Genomic DNA, 21,933 nt, shown 5'->3' on the forward strand with positions numbered 1-21,933 from the left:
ATAATTTTACTCTCTACCACGTCCTATACTATGGTCTTTTGTGCTCATCTAGGAAAGAAAAGAAGAGATTGATCTGAGATATGTTTCTCTTGCAATATACAACATGTGGGGAAACTTCTTAAATTGTGTTTAATTAGGACTATATATCATTCTGGCAATGGATAGGATATGCTCTCTCTTATCTTGTACCTAAGCATTCCCACAGGAACTCAGTCTTAGGAAGGCAGTACAGTTTAGTGGAAGGAGAACCAGAATTGTGAGTCATGGGCCTCTGTCCTAGCTTCAGCTTTAGTTGCTTATTAGCTAAGTGAATTTGGAGCTTTCACCTTATTGCTCTGAGCCACAACTGACACTTATCTAAAAAATGGAGAGAAGCCTTCTCACACTAGCACTTTCACAGGCTTGTTATGACGACCAAGTGAAAGAATGTCGGTTAAATATAAACACCAGACACTATGTAAATGTAGTCCATGTTACAGTTTCACGTTGGATCTCTTCCCTTCATGGAACCCATCAGAGAAAACACATAGAAGGGCACAATGGGAAGAATATGGTGTTTAGGTCTGAAGACTTAGATTTGATTCCTAGTTCTGACACCTATGAACCTTTGGGAAAGTCACTTAAACACTTTGTGATTCTGATTAATGAACTGAAAAAATCAAGTTGTTGGACAGCATGGCTCCCTGAATTCCCTTCATGCTGTAGTTCTGTGGTCTCTCCTCCACATCTGCTTCTGTCCATCAACAACCGCCCTAGCACAGTCACTTATCCCCTCTCCCCTTACCTATTCTTTAAGACCCTTACCTTCTGTCTTAGAATCAAAACTGTGTATTGGATCCAAAGCAGAAGATTGGAAAATGATAGGCAATGGGAGTTAAGTGACTTGCCCAGGGTCACCTAGCTAGGATATATCTGAGGCCACATTTGAACCTAGGACCTCTTGTCTCTAGGTCTTGCTCTCTGAACGCTTAGCAATCTCACTATCCTCTCTCCCCTGAATTAGAGCCTTTTAATGTGTATATTATGACATATATTAGAAAGAAGAAGACATACCTTGAATGAGTTGTCACTTTTATCACATCCAGAAACAAGACCTGAGGATGAAGGATGGGTATGGAAAGAACAGATAGAGGGGAAATGAGGTCCAGGAGCCCCAGTTAGACTTAACTCTTTTTCCTGCTTTGTGTATGATTGAGTTTGGCAGAAAACTCCCATCATATCTATGCATTTTAGACCCTTTCTACATATTTTAGAGTCTGGTAGATGCCTTTCTAAATTCTTTTGGTTTGACTGAATGGTATAAAAAGGAATGATGACTTGGTCTGAATATCTCCCTCACCTCTATTTCAGATCTGAGTGATCAAGAAATTTTGGCCCAATCGATTATCTTTCTTTTTGCTGGCTATGAAACCACCAGTTCTGTTCTTTCCTTCCTTTTTTATCACCTGGCTACCAACCCTGAAATCCAGGAGAAACTTCATAAGGAGATAGATGCAGTTTTGCCCAACAAGGTGAGAGAATCAGGAGAACAGAACTATTCCCACACACATCCAACTTACTTCCTATTCACTGATTTGCCTCATCTCCTATTAGAACCTTTGTCAAAATCACCTGTGCTGTCTATTTACTCATTTTTGGGACATGAGCATGGTTTGAAAAGGCAAAAGAATGTAGAGACACAATTGGTTTACCTGAAGTTCTACTTGCTGAGAATGAAATGTCTCAGAAACTATCACCAACTTGGGGGCAATATTCTGAAAAAACCCAATTGTCTTCTGTTCACGCAGCCACTTCAGAGCCCTTTTGCCACTTAATAGCACTCGTTTCACATCTTTTCTGTTACTAAATGTCTTTATGGCTTTGGGTCTACTTTCTACTAATCATGTATTCTAATTTTCTTTCCCTCCTTTCATACTATCTTTTCTTATCTCTTGCTTGCTTTCCACTCCCCTACCCACTTCTGCTGTCCTCATCTCAGAAACTCATTCAGTATCTGATGTGGCTTATAACAGGTTTTTGTTAGAAGACAAAATGTTTTATATATGGAAACTGGAGTTTGTCCATACCTAGAAATTCTTTTTTGGCATACCAGGATCATCTTGGACCAAAATGGAAAATCAAAATTATGGGAATAGTCAGGTATTTCCTTATGAAGTAAGGGGATAGTCTTGAGAAGATATTGAAATAGTTCATTTAAGCAGTGATAATTGATCAAGCTACAGTGGTGGTAGTGTAATGGAGAGGAGATAAATGACTAAAAGTGTTCTGTTATATCTCATTGATCACCTGGCAAAGCCAAGCCTGAACCTTTATAACTATGCTGAGAACAATCTAGGCCCAGGAGAAAATGGGACAGATTCTGTCTCATATTTTTTTGGGTCCAGATCTTTGTTGTAAGATTTTCTTCTCTGTTTTGCAGATTATCAGGATTTTTTTCCTTGGAAATAAGTAATTATGGTTACATATTGATTTCCCATTATTCTTTTCGAAGCCACATAATATTATTCATGCTATACAGAAGTGTCAGAACAATAGGATTAGTAAATGAATAAATGCCTAAGTTATATTTTGTAAGGGACACTGGGAATTTTTCTCTGATCCTCATCCCCAAATATCTCTTCTAAATTCTACCTCTACCAATACACCACTTTAAATCATTTCTTAGAGGTTTGAAATGTGAATATGCTGTCAAATAATGCCAGCAAACCCCAACATTGATGGTGAGCTTAGAGTATTAGGACTTCTTGAGTTTGGAGATCAGGCAGTCATTTTTGAAAGAATAAGCAGAGATGCTAATAAGTGGAAGCTATGTAGCAATGAAGTTTCAGATAGGATCTTTTCAAGTTTCAAGTGCATTAACGGTAAACTTGTTTGAGGTAAATTTTGTCTACCATTGTACCCCAGATTTCATAGTTGGTCTGGTGTGTTCTAAGAGGAGTCCTGTAAGGATAAGAGAAAAAGATCTGTCTTAGAACTATTTCTTTTTTTTTTTTTGAGATTCAAGTGTTTTGTCACATACTCAAAAGGCATTATTTTATTGAAAACATTCATATTGAAACAAATCTTACCTTGATGGTGCTCAGAATTTTAAAATTATTTCATTAACACATTAACAACTATAACGAGTTCCAACATTTCATATATTTAACAGTAAAATATTTTTATAGCCTTCCCCTAAAATAATATAATGTCTAGTGGGCAGGCATACAATGGAATTGGTTCAAACTAATAAAACCAAGCAAGTGAAGGCTAGATATGATATGTCACCTTAATACACATAAATCTCTTTGCTCTCCTCCCAGGAAGCTGTCACCTATGATGCTCTGGTACAGATGGAATACCTGGACATGGTGATAAATGAAAATCTTAGGCTGTTCCCCATAGCTGGAAGGGTTGAAAGAGTTGCTAAGAAAACTGTTGAGCTCAATGGCCTGACAATTCCCAAGGGAACAGTGGTGATGACTCCTCCCTATGTCCTTCATCGTGACCCAGAATACTGGCCAGAACCAGAAAAGTTTCATCCTGAAAGGTACTTTTTTTTAAACAGAGGAAAAAGTTGCTAAATATATTCCTTTGAAATGGTTTGGAGAGAACACTTATCTGGGAGACAGGATAAGGGTTTGAATCTTGATTTTTTTTTTTCTTGCTTAGCTTGATGATTCTAGGTCTGTAACTTCAAATCTCATAACAACCATGCACAAGACCTACAGTAGCTGTTTCAGGAACTTAGATATAGCAACTTTGGGCATTCTTTTCCCTATTTTATGGATGAAGGAACTGAATAATAAATAAATTAAATGCCTTAGAATTAGCATAGAGTTAAGAATGATCTGAAGTGGATTTCGGACCCTGGTCATTGTTAGAGTTTTAATTGAGAAATGAATTATATATATATATATATATATATATATATATATATATATATCATCTGAAGTCCCTTTCAGCTTTAAATTCCATAACTTTTTGTATCATTTATTTCCCTAATCTATAGGATGTGATGAATGCAGATATGTAATTATTTTCATAAATCACTTCTTTGTAGATTTTTTGAAAAGCTGTTAATGGTGACTAAAATTTTTAGGGTATATCAAGGTAGAGGATATGGTTTTAGACCTGAATTCAAAGTTCACTTCTGATACCTCAGTTATATGGCTAAGTGCTATCACTATCCTACTTTACACAGAGACTCTTTGAAACATTTTCATTCCTTCTCAGACCTCCCACTGACCTCTCCTCAATTTCTTTTTCTAAGTATCATTTAAATATTTCATTTTCTACTCTGTTTTCTTGTTATAATATATCTTGTCAATTTTCCTTTATAATTTTATGAAATATGCTATCAAAACTCTTTTTTTTATTATGGCTTTTCAGAAATTCTTAAATGAGCTCTTCTGTGACTTATTCTATAGATCAGTTTATTTTATGTTTTGACATTGTTTTCCAGTTCCATTCCTTTGAAGTCATTTTAATTTTTCTTGATTTCTCATGGTTTTATTTGCTTTCAATTGACCAGTTCTAATTTTAAAGGATTTATTTTCTTCAACAAAATTTTGTACCTACTACCCCAACTTGATCAATTTTGCTTTTTTTTTAAAATTAAAAAAAATACCTTACCTTCCATCTTGGAATCAATACTATGTATTGGTTCTAAGGCAGAAAAGTGGTAAGGGCTAGGCAATGGGGGTTAAGTGACTTGTCCAGGACCATAAAGCTATGAAGTGTCTAAGGCCACATTTGAACCCAGGACCTCCTATCTCTTGGCCTGACTCTCAATCCACTGAGATGCCTAGCTGTCTCCCAGTTTTGCTTTTTAAGAACTTTTTTCCCTCAGTAATTTTTGTTCCTCCTTTATTAAATTGTTAATTTTTTTCATAATTTCCTTGCATTATTCATGTTTCTTTCCCTGATTTTTTCTCTACCACTTTTATTTAGTATGAATTTTTTTCCTTTTAGGAAATTTCCTTTTTATAACTTTTCTGGGAATTCTTCTGGGTCTTGTATCCAATATTCACTTTTCTTTGAAGCTTTGCTTATAGAAGTTTCCATTTAATTCTCTTCTGTAAGTGGTCTTGAACTTCACAGTCATCCCTGTAGATTTTTGTTATTTTTTTAAAATGTGGTTTGATTATTTTTTCAACCTTATCCTTGATATTATACTTCATGTTATAAATGGACTCTGATAACCTCAAGGGTGTCCTAATATTTAGACTTTCACTTATTTTTATCTATTTTGTAATGAATGGAGAGAAATGGAGTCTCCCACCACTGAATTTAGGACCAGATTGTGGTATTGGAATGAAACCAAGAGATGGAGAGAGAGGGGATAGATTGGCTTCCCTCTCTCTTTCCCTGGTAAACCCCACTCTGGTTGCCTTCAGAATCACAGGTTACTGTTCCCTCAGAGACTTGGTTAAAATAAAATACAGGACAGACAGCTTCTCCCTTTCTGAGGAGTGAAGTATAACTTTCCTCCCTACAAACTTCAAGTCTTCCTTCTTGGATACTATGAAGTAGGCACTTGATCTGCTAAACAACCATTTATTCTAAAGGATTACATCAAAGGTACGACCAGTGATTTGTGGGATAAGGCAATAGGAAGGTGGGAAATAGGGAGTCCTTAAATAACAATTGAACCCCTTCTCCCCAAATCCTGCAGGGTCAGGCTTTGCCTTCTGAACCTCTGGGGTCAATTGTGAGAGCTGTCCTGATTCCTAGTTGTTCTAGCTATGATATCAATTCAAGGCTGTCTAGAGGGATTGAGAGAAAATCTTGTGGTGAATGGATTTGTGGCAAAGTCCTATTCACTCTGATTTGTTTTCCACTGGATATTGGGGTAAGGCTTCACAGGAAAATTCTCCAGGCTTATCTCCAGGTGATCACTCAGATCACCCTTCCTGGTGGGCTTCCCAAAGGGAAGTGAGTTCAACTCTTAGGATCTTCTCAGTTCCTCTGTTCCTTCTCTGGAATTCTCTCTCCTTCCTGCCCTTCCCCCACTCAAGATGGTCTTCCAGCATTATAAGTTTGCTTCCCTCTCTTATAATTTATTTATTTTTTCATTCGTTTGTATTTTTATTTGTTTATCTATTGCTTACCTGTTTTCACTATTAGTTCTGGGGGTCTGTAAGTTTCCAGTGCTTCCAAATTAGTGTGATTTGAGGTGAGATGTGGTCACTGCCTTCCTAATTAGCACTCTTTTGCTCATGCTGGTAAGGTCCTAGCTATCTCATAACCCCAGCTCTTTTTCTCCCTGCAACTTGGACCTGGAACTGAATAATGGACAAAAGAGTTGCCAAATGGCCTCTGATCCCCTTTCTAGTCATAGAACAGCATTCTCCTTGCATCATATTTTGATTATGTGTTCAATCCTTTTGTTATATCTGTGTTATGAAAACTCCTGGTGCTATTGCTTTCACACCCACACTCCAAGCTAGTGTCTTTGTCATGCTGTAATTTTGTCCAATTCCTATTCCTGGGCTAAAGAACTCTCCTTCTGACCTCCTAAATTGACCTGGAATGAAAAAAGTCTCAGCCTATCCTTTTATTGGATAAGCCACTGTAGAGTTTTATCTGATTTGCTATTTTAAACTTGTATAGAGGAGAATGTTAAAAGAGTTTGGTTGGAATACTTTTATTCTGCCATTTTGGTTCTGCCTCTGCATCTTCATCTCATCTTAACTTCTTATACTTTAGCTTCTGACTTCAACTGCTCTCCAAAATCACTAATGATCTCTTAGTTCTGAAATACAATGGCCTTTTCTCAATACTCATTCTCCTTGAACTCTTTGTAGCCTTTGACCTAGTTGACCATTCTCCTCTTTGATACTCTCCTCTCTTTAAGTTTTTGGGGCCTCATTCTCTTAGAGATCTTTTACTACCTTTCTGACCACTCCTCTGTCTCTTTTACTATATCTTCTTTCATATTGCTCCTTCTAATTCTTAGGTGTTCCTCGAGGTTTGGACCTCAACCTTCCATTCTGACCTCATGCTATTTTCTTTAGTGAACTCATCAATTACAATGAATTTAATTAACATCATTATGCTGATGATTCTCAAACCTACATATCCTACCCTAAACTCACTATGGACTCTCATCTCATCTCATCTCTCATCTCCAAATATCTTTCACACAGTAGTCATTTTAAGTTCATCATGGTCAAAACAGAATTCATTATTAGTCCTGGGAAACAGCTTGCCCATCTTTTCTATTTCTAGAAACATCATACTCTCAGTCCCATAGACTCCCTGGTACTTATATTTAATTCCTCTCTATCTCTCATCCTTCATATCTAATCTGTTTGCATGGCCTGTTGAGTTCCCTTTTGAAACATTTCTCAAAAATTCTTTCTTCTCTCCTGTGCTTCTGTAACTACTCTAGAGCAGGGTCTTATCACTTCACACCTAGACTCTTATATTACTCTGCTGGTGTGTCTTCCTGTCTCTAGTATCTCTACACCAATCCATCCTTCATTCAGTTATGAAAGTGAGACTCCTAAAGCACAAGTATGATCATGCAACCCCTGCTCTCAATAAACTCCATTGACTTCTTTGAGCCTCCAGGCGCAAATATAAAATGCTTGATTTGGTATAAAAAATCTTTCATACTAGCCCTTTAATATCTTTTCAGGCTTCTCATATGTTACTCTATGTCACCTACATTTTGATCCAATTTTACTGGCCTCCTAGTTGTTCCACAAACAAGACACTTCATCTTAGCTCCAAGTATCTACTCTGGCAGTCCTCCATGTCAGAAATACTCTCTGTTCTCTGCTCTCTGGCTTCCTTGACATCCCAATTCAAATCCCACCCTGTAAAGGAAGTCTTCCTCAATTTCTTTTAGATCTAGTGTTTTTCCTCTAATAATTATTTCCTGTTTATCCTGTACATAGCTCGCACTATTTATATTTCCTTGACTATATTGTCTTCCCTTAGATTATAAGCTATTTGAGGACAAGAAATTTTATTGCCTCTTTTTTTTTTATTCCTAGGACTTAGCATATAGAAAGCACTGAACAAATATTTGTTGGTTGGTTGATTCATTCATATCTTCTAGTGTCAGTTTCATTGTTCTGACAAGTCTTGGATCTTTTCTTTTTTTACACTCACATTGTTTATCTTGTCATTTTGAAAACAATAACAACAAACTAGATTCAGTAAGGAAAACAAGGAGAGCATCAACCCCTATGTGTACCTGCCCTTTGGTGCTGGTCCTCGAAACTGCATTGGGATGAGATTTGCACTCATGAATATGAAAGTTGCTGTTAGCCGACTCCTGCAGGAATTTTCCTTTAGAACTTGTAAAGAGACACAGGTGAGTAGTCATATCTTTTGCTCCAATACTTTAGGATGGTTTTTATTAAGATAATTATATTTTCATATTAATGAAATGTTTTGTGTCACATGAATAAATTTAATTCAACAGTATTTGTTTAGTATTATATAAGTATTTTTTTGAGGAAGCTATTCAGTCAGTCTACTTTTGTTAATATGAAATAGATTGAAGTCTAAGATCTGAAAAATAAAAGTGTTTTTGGCTTAATAATTAATTTTATTTAACTATAATAATAACAATAAAAACAGTAAAATACTCTTGATATGATTTTTGAAGATCAAAATATAGCAAGACTTTCTAAACTTAAATTTTTAAAAATTTTAATTAATTAATTTAGAATATTTTCCTATGGTCACATGATTGATGTTCTTTCCCTCCCCTTATCCCTTCCCCCCTCCTGTAGCCAAAGAACAATTCCATTGAGTTTTACATGTATAACTGATAAATATAGGGGTCTGTCCAGTGGCCCCTCTGAGGATCCAACGTCTCTCTGCCTGATATGACGTCATGGTTGGAATAAGGAAGTGAGACACACTGTGCGTTCAACCCATGCATGCAGGCATCACACAAGTGCTCTGCCATAGTACAGTGTACATAGTACATAGTACCCCTTGACCTGCTGAGAGGTTAGCTTTCACTATCAATCATAATTTCTTGGGAGATGAACAAAACATTTTCATATCTAGGTGTGAGGACTTAAAGCAGACTAGTCTTGGGGTTTTCCTCAATTTATAAGTTCTGTTTTTCTTGTGTTACTTTGAAGTGCCTAGCAATGCTGCTTTGCTTCTATTTCAACAAATTCATTGGAGCGTGGTAACTATAGGAAAAGATTCATTATAGTACTCAAGCTTTTGGTCAGTGTTTATTGTAGGTCCTTGGAGCATGTCTTGTGCTTGAGAAAGGAGGGGTCATAGGCAGTGATCTTTGGGCTTTAATTCTATAATTGCAATCTTTTGGGGGTAATAAGCTAGGGGGCTTAAAGTAGGGTATATATATTTATTGATCCTATAAGTTTTTGTTCTCATATTATTTCTCCTGTATTGGGGAGAGAATAATAATCATAATAAGTCCATTAGTGGGGAAAATTTGGAGAGAGAAGTCAGTGGGGGGCCCTCATTCTGGGATCTGCTTTGTAGACCTCATTTCCTCAAAATGTGAACTTGTCAGTCATTTGGGGTATGATGGCCTCCACCATATCAAGACTTATTTCCATATTATTAATATTTGCACTAGGGAAATAATTTAGAATTCTATATCCCCAATTATATCCCCATCGAACCATGTGATAAAGCAAATGTTTTTTCTTCTGTGTCTATATGCCCACTGTTCTTTCTCTAGATGTAGATAGGGTTCTTTCTCATAAGTCTCATGGAATTGTCCTGGATCATTGCATTGCAACTAATGGAGAAGTCCATTACCTTCAATTGTGCCACAGTGCATCAGTCTCTGTGTACAATATTTTCCTGGTTCTTCTCCTTTCACTCTGCATCAATTCCTGAATGTCTTTCCAGTTCACATGGAATTCCTCCAGTTCATTATTCCTTTGGGCACAATAGTATTCCATCACCAACAGATACCACAATTTGTTTAGCCATTCCCCAATTGAAGGGCATTCCCTTCACCTTCCATTTTTTTTTTTGCCACCACAAAGAGCACAGTTATAGTTATTTTTGTATACATATTTTCCTCATTATCTCTTTGGGGTACAAATTCAGCAGTGGTATGACTGTATCAAAGGGTAGGCAAAGACTTTTCATTCCTTTTATTTATGAGGAAAAAGAATGCAATACTAAAGGTCTGGGAGTTAGTATCTCTTAATTTCATCAAAATCCTTAATTCTATCCTAGAACAGAACAGAATTAATAGAATATGACTAAAGAGTTTATATGTGTACATATATATATATATACATATACATATATATTAATTGATTGATTATCCATTTTTTGATAGTCTCTGAGGTTAAACTTATATTGGGTTTCTATTGCAATCATAATCATCTAAAATTCCTCTGCATGGTAGTCTAGCTGGTGTGTCTTCATTTGTATAATATGTTTTTCCATTTGATGCCATACACATTTATAAACATTTCTGTTCCTTGTTTGGTATTGCTAATTTGTTGAACTCTGTTCTTAACTGTTGCAGGTTCCCCTGAAACTGGGTAATCAGCCAATCCTTACACCAACCATACCTATTGTCCTGCAGGCTGAATTAAGGAACAAGAAGACAAATTAACACTAGAAATCATCTATCTCATTCTACCTATGCCCATCTACAACCATGTCTCACATTTTTCTACTGTACTTTAAGGATGCTGAATATTAGAACTTAAAAACAATTTAACTTACCTTATTAACCAAACGAAGAAATTGAAATGTTTTTTTTTAACTGCAAGAGATGAATAGGTATTGCAGATGGTCTTTTCAAGATCTCCATGTCTCAAGACAATTGTATAATGCTTAGTGGTGTCAAGTGTCACATACATTGATTTAGCTGATCACATTTCAACAGAAATAAATTCCAGTAGATTAGTGCCACTTGATATTATTAAGTTGTACTGATTCAATTGACAAAACAGAGAATATCATGAATTAAGTAGCTATTCATTATTTTTTAAAATCAAAATTGTCCTTGACTATTATAATTACAAGGAATATTGTAATAATGTGGGGGGCATATTTTTATTTTTAATATTCTGCATTAAAGAATTTTGCTGCTACAAACCACTAAGGACATGTCTGGAAACTTCTTTTTTGATGTCTAGCACACCTTCAACTATTTACTTATTGGATATTCAATTATTGATTTTGGTTATCTTAATTATTTTTATAAATTAACTGATCAGAATATTGATACAGAGGTCTGATTTAACTACTGAAAGCTTTGTTAAGCAGATTAATAGTTTAGTTAGTTCTTTTTCCCTTTTCTATTCCTTCTACAAACATTTGAACATAAATCCTGACAAAAGCCTTGGGCTGACTTGGATCAAATTCAATCTCTGGGGGTTTCTCCCAAGTTACATTCTTTTGGTTGTGACCCACTGAGGCTTTTACCTAAGAACTTCAGTGTTTGTCTCTTTTCTCATTCTCTACGAAAATGGTAAAAATATTTTGAGTTTCCAAATGCCTAAATATTTATGCAAACATTTTGTCAACTACAAAATAGAGTTTCTTTCAGGTGACAAAAACTGTAAAGCAAAAACATTTATGCCTAAGCTTGTAAATAATCAAAAGTATTTTTCTTAAATATCTGGCTGGCCTCTCTTTCACCCAAGGATGCCCTTAGGTTAAGCACAGTTAAAACAGGAATATATTTGAGGCTACTAGAAAGTCATCTCAATTGAGGGGACAAGAGGGAAAAGGGAGTTAACTGGGTATTTTAATGTAAAAAATAAAGTTTTAAAATGCATTAACTTTTAAAAGATTTTCATGATTTCTCATTCATGTTTATTTTTTATATTTTTCCTAAATCTGGAGTTTGAATGTCATATTTTGTATTTGACTCGTCTTCTTATCAGGAATGCCTCAACCTCTCTTTCATTTTTCCCTCTGGAGGATTACATTCAGTTTCACTGGGTGGGTAATTTTTCATTGTAATCATACCTCCTTTGTTTTCTAGAATATTATATTCCAAGCACTCCATTCCTGATTCTGGTTCTGCAATATTTGAATTGTTTCTGTCTGTCTATTTGCATTATTTTCTCTTAACCTGGGAGCTCTGGAGTTTGGTGATAATATTTTTATTAATATTATTTTTAATAATAATAGTTTTCATTTTGGGATCTTTTTCAGGAAGTGATTAGTATATTCTTTCAATTTCAAAATTGCTTTCTGGTTCTATTATATCCTTTCAATTTTCCTTTATCATTAAAAATGGCATCTAAGTGCTTTTTTTCTGATTATGGTTTTAAAGTAATCCATAATTCTTAAATAATTTCTTTTTGATCTATTTTCTAGGACAGTTGATTTCTTTCTTTCTTTTTTTGTAAAACTCTTCTATCTTAGAAACAATACAGCTAGGAATAGTCTGAGGCCAGATTTGAATCTAGACCTATGTTTAGGGCTGATTCTTAATCCATTGAGCCACTTAGCTGCTTTGGCAGTGGATTTCTGATGAGATATTTGACATTTTCTTCTACTTTTCATTTTTTTTACTTTGTTTTATTTTTTTCTTGATATCTTATGGATTAATTAGCTTCAATATGAATAGTTCTAATTTTTAAGAAACTATTTTCTGGAGTGAAATTTCATATCTACTTTTTCTACTAGACCAATTCTGCTTTTTAAGGAGTTATTTTATTTCTTCTCAAAATTAAGTTAAATTTATTATGTATTACATTTCATATTCCAAGTTGTATCCCTTCTTCCTTACTCACAATAGAGAATTATATCATTTGACAAATGTATGTCTCTGGAGGTGGACATTCATATTTATTCTTCAAACTGCTGTATACAACATTTTCTTGGTTCTTGTTTTGCTCTTCATTATTTCATGCAAGTCTTTTTATGCTTTTCTAAAATTAATGTGCTCATTGTTCCTTGCTATATAGTTAGTATTCCATTACAAAAATCTGCCACAACTTGCTTAGCCATTCTCTAAATGATGGACATTTCTTCAGTTTCTAGTTCTTTGCCACCATCAAGAAAGTTGGTATAAATATTTTCAATAGTATGATTTCTTCTTCTTTTCCCTTGATCATCTTGGAAAACAAACTTAATGGTGGTATTACTGGGTCAAAGGGTATAAATAGTTTTGTAACTCTTTGGCATATATTCAGAATATTCTTCAAAATGAATGGATCAGCTCATAGTTCAACCAACAGTGTATTAGTATCACATCCCCTTCAACATTTGTCATTTTCCCCTTCTAATATTTTAGCCAGTCTGATAGGTGTGAAATGACTAAACAGAGAAGGAAATGGAATATTTAAATAAAAATTTTTTAGAAGAGGTCAAAAGTCCATAAGTGAACTTTTTTTTTAAACCCTTACCTTCCATCTTAGAGTCAATACTGTGTATTGGCTCCAAGGCAGAAGAGTGGTAAGGGCTAGGCAATGGGGGGTCAAGTGACTTGCCCAGGGTCACACAGCTGGGAAGTGTTTGAGGCCAGATTTGAACCTAGGACCTCCCGTCTCTAGGCTTGGCTCTCAATCCACTGAGCTACCCAGCTGCCCCCAATAAGTGAACTTTCTAAGAAAAAAAAAACATCAGGACTAGATAGATTTACCAGCACATTTTTCCTCATATTTAAAGATGAACGGATTCCAATATTAAATAAATTATTTAGGGTAATTCTTTTAAAAGGAGTCATGTCAAACTCCTTTAATAACATAAACATGGTACTGATACCTAAACTCGGAAGAGCAAAAACAGAGAAAGAAAACAAAAGGCCACTTTCATTAATGAATGTAGATGCTGTGATAAAAATTTTCTCTTGAAAATAAACAATTTGCATAAATAAAGTCAAATTTCTCCAAGTCAGGTTGTTAGATAGATTTTATTGGAAGAGTGCCAAGTCCTTCAAAAAAGCCAGACTTCTGTTTAGTAACAGAAGATGCAGCTCACTGGAAAAACTGCCTTTTATAACCTTAGAATAAGATTCTGATTTTTCCATAAAAGTACACAAGATTATCACGAGATCATCCCTCCTTCAAAGGATAGAGCCACCCAATTACAACCCTTATACGTCAGTTCATCTAGGAAACAACCCTTATTTGTTCATAGATTATTTGGAGAGATAGATCTTCTGACCATCTTTTGACCATTACATAAGAATCACTTGATGCTGATCAAAGTGGAGAAGGATGCTATTTGTGGCTTACTCTGGATAAGGATGGGTGGTGGTGTTAGTTTCATATCTGGTTATGAAACTCAAAGGTCAGCACAATGATGCACATCCTCATCACAAGGAACGTATGTGCATGGACTGAAAATTAAAAGAGTTGAGGCTGACTCAAAGGCCAAAGTTAAAGTAGTGTTAAAACTCTACTCAGATATAGATGGAAAAGTCTTATAAAATCATGACTTTTATTAATTACAATTAGGATTATTTTGACATACTAATCATCTTAGAATTGTACTTATGAGTATCTTAAAACTATCACTAACATTAAAATCTAACAATGTATAACAGGGTAAGGGTCTTTTCTCACTCACAATGCAAAAATCCCAAATAAAATATATTCCAGGAGACTACAATATATAAAAATATTATACATATTATGACCAAAGTAGGTTTATATCAAGCATGCAGAGATGGTTTTATATAAGGAAAACAATTAACATATTTAATTATGTTGATTTCAAAAGTAACAAAAACCATATGATTACATCAATAGATTGTACTACCTACTTTCTCCCACACACCACATCTTGGGAGTCAACTGTTGCTTTCTATTTTGCCTGGGCCTCCAAGGGGGGCCATACAGGGGACAGTGCAAGGGACATCAAACCTGCTCCCATCTTGTGATCTCTTGACACTATTGCTGCCTTTTCCCAGTGGCCATTCTATCCTGTTGACCCATTCCACTCAATTATTTCCTTCACACAATTCTCACCTCTGTGTCAAGTTCATGCTCAAGCCAGGAATGCAGGTAGCTGTGAGACCCCAGAAATGTAGAAGGGTAAATTTCCTTCACACAGCCTCCATTGGACTATTGGGAAGAGGGCTGGGGTGGGGGAAAGAGGATCAGGAATGTCCTCAGGTGCATGGAGAGGGGGAGTTAAACAGCCCCAACCTGAGTCCCTCTGGCTTTCTAGTAACAAAATCTGGTGAGTAACTGCAGGCATGCCCACAGAAAAGGCTCTGGGAGCCCTATTAGGCACATGTGCCATAGGTTCACCAGTTCTGCTATATGTAAAAGGGTTAACTTAGAAGTCTTCCCTTTAAGATCAGGAGTAAAACAAAGATGCCCATTATTGCCAATATTGTGTATAATGTATTAGAAATGCTATCAATAACAGTAAGTGAAGAAAATGCAATTGGAGGAATCAGAATGGGGAAGGAGGCAATAAAACCAACTCTTTTCATAATGATATAATAGTATGTATGGAAAATCCTAGAGATTCAACTAAAAAATTAATTGAAACTATTAGTAATTTTAGCAAAGTTTCAGGACATAAAATAAACCTATATAAATCACCAGCATTTCTACATATCATCAAGAAAATCCTGCAAGATGAGGCAGTAAAAGATGACTCATTTAAAATAATCATAGATAAAATAAAATGCTTAGAGGTATACATGTCTTTAAATGCCTGAACTAAACAAATATAATTATAAAACACCTTTTTATATAAACTGAGCATTATTTCCTATGATTACATGTAGTTTTGACTTTCTTATCCAAAAACTACCTGTGGTGCCTCAAAGTTGTCTTAATTTAAATTTAATTTGCATTTCTCTAGTCAAAAGGGATTTAGAACATCTTCACATATGATTATTGATAGTTTTGACTTTTAAAAAATCAAATTAATTAAAGCTCTATTTTATTTTTTATAGAACCAGTTCCTACTCTTATTTATTAGTTCCATAGTTCTACTTTCAATTTTATAAATTTCACTTTTGATTTTTAAGATTTCCAACTTAATTTTTAATTGGGGATTTTGTTCTTCTTTAGGATTTTTTAAAGATATGTACGTATTCATTGATCTGCTTTTTTTTTATTTTACTGATATAAGCATTCACAAATGTGAAATTTCCAAAGTACTGTTTTGGCTGTATCCCATAAATTTTTGATATGTTGTCTCTTAAGTATCATTCTCTTCAATTAAATCAGTGTTTATTTCTATTATTTGTTCTTTCACTTACCAGTTTTGAAGAATTAGATTGTTTAGTTTCCAATTAATTTTAATTTGCCTTTCTATGAACCCTTATTGATTATATTTTTATTGTATTAAGATTTAAAAATTGCATTTATTATTTCTGATTTTCTGCATTTGGTTGTGAAGTTTTTGTGTCCTATTACATGGTCAATTTTTGTATATGTACCATGTGCTGAAAAGAAGGTTTATTCTTTGTAATCCCTATTTAATTTTTTTCAGATATCTATTAAATCTAACTTTTCTAAAATTTCATTCACTTCCTTTACTTCTTTCTTGTTTGTTTTTTGGTTAGATTTATTTAGTTCTAATAGGGAAAGGTGGAGTCCCCCAGTAGTATAGTTTCACTGTCTATTTCCCCCTTATGCACCTTTAGTTATGCCTTTAAAAATCTAAATGCTATACCATTTTGTGCATATATGTTAAGAACTAATATTACTTCATTGTCTGTAGGACTTTTTATCAGGATGTAATTACCTTCTTTATCTCTTTTAATCAGGTCCATTTTGGCTTTATCTTTATCTTGAGGGTATGATTGCTACTCTTACTTTTTTTTTAATCTCAGTTGAAGCCCAATAGATTCTGCTCTAACTCCTTACCTTTACTCTATATGGGTTTACCTTCCTTAAATGTGTATTTTGTAAACAACATATGGTAGGATTCTGATTTTTAATCCATTCTTCTATCCACTTCTGTTTTATGGGTGAGATCATCCCATTTATATTCACGGCATGATTACCATCTGTGTATTCCCCTTCATCTTGATTTCTTCTTTTAATCCTTCTCTTTCTCCTTTTATTCTTTCCCTATACATGAATGTTTTGCTTTTAGTCTCACACATCATTCCTCCTCCCTTATATTACTTCCCTTTCCACCACCTGCCTTTCCCCCCTCCTATTTTTGTATAAATTCTTTTAAATTATTTAATTACCCCCAACTTCTCCCTCTCTTATATTATTCCCCTCCCCACCATGTCTTTTGTTATTCCCCTATTTCTATATAGGGTACCGTATTTGAGGGATTGTTAAGTTGTAATCGAGGGGTTCAGTCTTTCAGTATAGAGAGAGAAGAAAAGAGTGGAGAACTTTCCTTCTCAAAGTGGGTTTCAGGGCTGACAGCTGATGTTTAGGGTTGGCTCAGAGAGAGAAGAGGGGGTTTGAAGATTTTCTCACTTCTTCCTTCCCTCCTTAGCTAAGGTTGCTCTCCCAGATTCCTTTTGTCCCTCTTGTTCCCTCTCCACTACTCGAGACCAAAGGGTCTCCCCTTGATATGTTCACTCACACACAGCTTGGGGAAAAGTTAACTATTTTAATATCAACTCAGTTAAGGTAATACAAAAGAATAACTAGCAGGGAAAGAATGGGAGAGGAAAGTGAGGAAAAGGGGGTCCCTGTCTCTATCCAAAACCCCTTTTCCTCTCTCCTCAAGTTTGGGAGGAACTCAGACCTTGGCAGCCTGATCTCCCTGAGAGAAAGTCAGGTTGACTCACTCTGGGTTTGTCCCCTTAGCCACAGTTCATACTCAGGGTAACAGGAGCTGGAAGTAAAGTTGGACAGAGATTTAAAATGTCTTTCTCAGGCTTCCTCTTCAATAGTCTTTTCAATTAGGAAGTGTTGGTGGGAAAGATTTCCAGTCACCAGTAGATAAAGTGGGTAACCCTCAGGAGAAAGTCTTTTTCAACCTTTTCTTTTAGGCTTCTCTTGACTAAGAGACCAATTCGTCTAACAGCCAGAATCTTCTACTCTCCTCCAGATTCCCATCTTCTGGGGCCCCTCCCCCATTGAGGCGATGAGTTTCACACACTCTTCAGCCTGGAAGTTTTTCTTTAGTGCCAGCCTCTGTCACAGTATGATAGAATTCTATACCCCAACAAATCTGACTTCTTCCATCTCTGAGCCAATTCCAATGAGAATAAAGTTTAAGTATGACCCATCACCACCCTCATCCTTCCCTCTGCTGTAATAGCTTTCCCCCCTCCCATGCCTCTTTGTGATATAATTTACCCCATTTTACTTCTCTCTGCCCATTTCTTTTAGTGCAATCCTCTTTTTTTACCCATAGATTTTTTATGTTTCATCCTAGATATCCTACTACCACAATCTCTTTGTATACTTCTTCTAACTACTATTATAATGATAACAATTTTAAAGATATACAGGTATCATTTTTCCATAAAGGAATATAAACAATTTGACTTTATTAAAGTCCTTAAGTTTTTTATCTTTCTTACTCACCTTTTAATGCTTCTCTTGAATTTGTATTTGGACATCAAATTTTCTGTTTGATCCTTTCTTTAGGAATGCCTGGAAATCTGCTATTTTATTAAGTGACCATACTTTTCCCTCAAGGAATATAGTCAGTTTTGATGGGTATGAGGTTATTGTTTGTAAACCTAGTTCCCTTGCTTTCTGGAATATCATATTTCAAGCCTTTAAGTCCTTCAATGTGGAAGCTGCCTGATCCTGTGTAATATTGACTTGGGCTCTATGATTTTTGACTTGTTTCTTTCTGGCTGTTTGCAGTATTTTCTCTTTGGCCTAGGAGATCTTGACCTTGGCTATAATATCCCTAGGAATTCTAATTTGGGGGTTTATTGTATGAGGTAATCTGCAGATTCTTTCAATTTTTATTTTACTCTCTTATTCTAGAATATCAGGGCAATTTTCTTTGTTCATAATATCTTGTAATATGATATCTAAGCTATTTTTGGTCATAACTTTCAGATAGTTCAAAAATTCTTAAACTGTCTCTTCTATATTTTTTTACATGTCAGTTTTTTCCAATGAAATATTTCATATTTTGTATTTTTTCATTCTTATGATTTTATTTTATTGTTTCTTGATGTCTCATGATGCCATTAGCTTCTATTTGTCCAATTCTAATTTTTAAAAATGAATTTCTCCCATGATCTTTAAATTCTCCTTTTCCATTTGGACCATTCTACTTTGCATGTCACTCCTTTCTTCATTGGATTTTATTTTTGTCTCTTTTTTTTTTAGTTAACTGATTTTTCTTTTCAAGGTGTTATTTCCTTTTTCATTATTTTCATTTATTTTTCCTATTTTTCTCCCAATTTTTCTTTGACCCATATTATTTAAGTTTTAAATTCTTTTTTGAGTTCTTCCAGTACTTGAGACCAATTTCCATTTTTCGTTGAAGTTTTACATGTGCTTTCTTGGATCTCACCATCTCATATTGACTTTGTGCTTTGCATTTTGTATTCATAGGAATTTTCTAGGGTTTTTTTTTCTTTTTGGTAATTTCCCCAGCCTTTTATTTACCTGTGGACTAGGAATTATAAAAGCTGATAATTCTGTCTCCTCTGCTGCTGGCTTGTAGGACTCTGTACTGTGAGCTATTTTGCCCTTGGGTAGGTCTTCACTGTAGCACAGGCTTGAAAGGACCATGCATCTCACTGCAGGGCGGTGCCAGGGCCTGGGACCTCAAGGGGTGGGTCTGGGGTTTGGGTGTTCTTCTGTTGTAGTAGCCAGGGTCCTGAGATCTCAAATTTGGCCTATGCCTAGGCTCAGCACCTGGTACATTGGGCGGGTTTGATAGTATGTATATCTCTCTGTGCAATTTTGCTTCTGGTTCCCCTTTATCTTATGAAAACCCATTCTTTCCACCTACCTTTCAAGTTGTGCTTAGGGGGAGGACCCCCTCACACTATCTTGCTGTTGATTTTTGACTTCTGTCATTTTGATGCACTTTTAAAAGATTGGTTTAGAATTATTGTCAGAGTGATTTCAGCTTTTGGTGCTACTAAGCTGCCATCTTGGTTGGATCCCATCTGAAGAATATTTTATAAAGTTCAGTTTCTTCAAATGTGCTGTAGTTTTTTAACTTGTCATGTTAAAAAGAAATAAATCCTGATAAATTACAACAACTCCATGTTAATAGGCTGTAGTGGTTAAATGGACAAAATTAGAGAAAACCATTAATTTAGTGGATGTTCATTATTTTTATCAGCAAGTCCTTGATGACTATGATTACAATGTGTGAACTTTAGATTACTACACTCTACTTTGTCTAACAAAAACAGGAATGTCTACACCCATACATAAGGATTAAGTATTTAGGAGGATGGCCTATGACAGACATGTGCTGGCAAATGACAAATCAGAAACATCTGACAGACCTCTGGGCTGTCCTAAGTGAAGCTTAAGTTATCATTAGTACATGTAAGATGCAGTAAAGTGATGTAAAAACTGTCTATATATTTCGCTTCACTTCCTCTCTCTGGCCTCTTTGGCAGTGAAGAGGTAGCTGGTGGAATAGTGCTTAGAGTTTTGGCATCTTGGTGTGGTGGCAGCTATTGTCCGGTTTAGTGGTGACTTTTCCTTGATACCATACTGGAAGAAGCCTAGTAACCTAGTTCAGGTGAGGCATCTTTTCTGAGCTCTCTTGAGTTTAGGCTGATTTTTTCTCTTTTACTTTCCAAACACTATCCTCTTAGAAAAAGTCTCTAATCTTCAAAGACTTCATGGTGGAGGACTTTGAACTCCCCCTGGCACAGGCCAGGTGGGAGAAATCCTATACCTTTCCCTCTCTCTTCTCCTTAATTCTTTCCCTCTATATTAATTAAACCCCCATAAATTTTCAAGCTAAGCTGAGTATTTTATTTGGGATATTCCCTGGTGACCAAAATTAATTTAGATGAGGTCACAACTCTTAAATTATCCTTACAGTTTGGCAACCACAAAGGGATGACAAAGACTCCCAAATTTCTGTGAAATCTCTTTCCTTTCTCTCTTTATTACTTCCTGAAGTCAGCTTTTATGCAGTTTGAAACATAACTGTGAGATCAGGTGAATATAAAATATTTTTTTCTCTCTTTTCTCCTTAATTTGAATTGAACACAGCTGTTTTTTTTTTTTTAACATAAAAGTGGCAGGACTGGGGAATCTGTTTACATATGTATCCCCTTTCCCTTAGGGAACAAACAATCCAATTAGGCAACCCTCACTGACAATACTGCCTAGATTACTCTTAATTATTCATGTCCCTTGACCATTTATCAATTGGAGAATGGCTTGATATTTTGTACAATTGGTTTAGCTCTTCATAAATTTGAGAAATTAGACCTTTGTCAGAGGTTTTTGTAAAGAAGATTGTTTCCCAATTTGTTGCTGCCCTTCTAATTTTGAATGCATTAGCTTTGTTTGTACAAAAACATTTCTAGCTTGGCACTCTCCGCGAGGTTTTTCAGTGCCTTAGCAGGCCAGAAGAGCCTGCACTCTGAGAGGGGAGGGGATGTGGCTTCCCAGAGCTCCAAGGGCTCCTGATAAATTTAGCTTTCCCTGGGTTGAACTGAGTATGCCCTGAGGCAGGGACCTTCCATGAGACTTGGATGGAAGGATCCAGCCAGGGGGTTACAGGCTCCCCCAATCTCTCTCTGTTTCCCTGCTGTCTGGGTGTCCCCTCAACTGAGTCAAGTTGTTTTCAGGAATCTGTCTTCACAATAGCCGGCCCTGAGGCTCTGAGGTTCCCTCTGCTGCCTTGGACTCAGCACTCTGGGTTGGGGGGGATGGGTCCTGGGACCTTCCTTCTGCCTACCCCTTAGGTCCGAGTGATCTTGGGTTCTGGCTTTTGGGGGGCCGTACCTTTTGGTCCAGGTCCAGGAGGAGGATTCCCGGGGTCTATGCTGTTGTTCATTTTGAATTTCGGTGCCCTAGGAGCATATCGTTTGAATTCGGTAGGGAAGGGTTTCCGGAGATCTGAACTTTAGCTTTCTCTAAGCTGCCATCTTGATGCTGCCCTGATATTCTTGAACAAAATAGACAA

At 35.8% G+C, this 21,933-nt stretch overlaps 1 protein-coding gene across 1 annotated transcript in view; it reads left to right on the forward strand.

The window, feature by feature from the left end:
* The window catches only part of LOC100013503 (cytochrome P450 3A4-like), a 32,063-nt gene extending 21,013 nt beyond the window's left edge, over positions 1–11,050 (forward strand). Inside the window, exons 10-13 of the mRNA XM_056806463.1 lie at positions 1,351–1,511; positions 3,303–3,529; positions 8,146–8,308; positions 10,475–11,050. Coding sequence (XP_056662441.1) covers positions 1,351–1,511; positions 3,303–3,529; positions 8,146–8,308; positions 10,475–10,564 — 641 coding nt within the window. The 3' untranslated portion in view covers positions 10,565–11,050. The remainder of the gene's footprint in view (positions 1–1,350; positions 1,512–3,302; positions 3,530–8,145; positions 8,309–10,474) is intronic.
* The last annotated feature ends 10,883 nt before the right edge of the window (positions 11,051–21,933 follow it).

This window comes from Monodelphis domestica, chromosome 7 (assembly GCF_027887165.1).
Source record: "Monodelphis domestica isolate mMonDom1 chromosome 7, mMonDom1.pri, whole genome shotgun sequence".
NCBI classification, from domain to species: Eukaryota; Metazoa; Chordata; class Mammalia; order Didelphimorphia; family Didelphidae; genus Monodelphis; species Monodelphis domestica.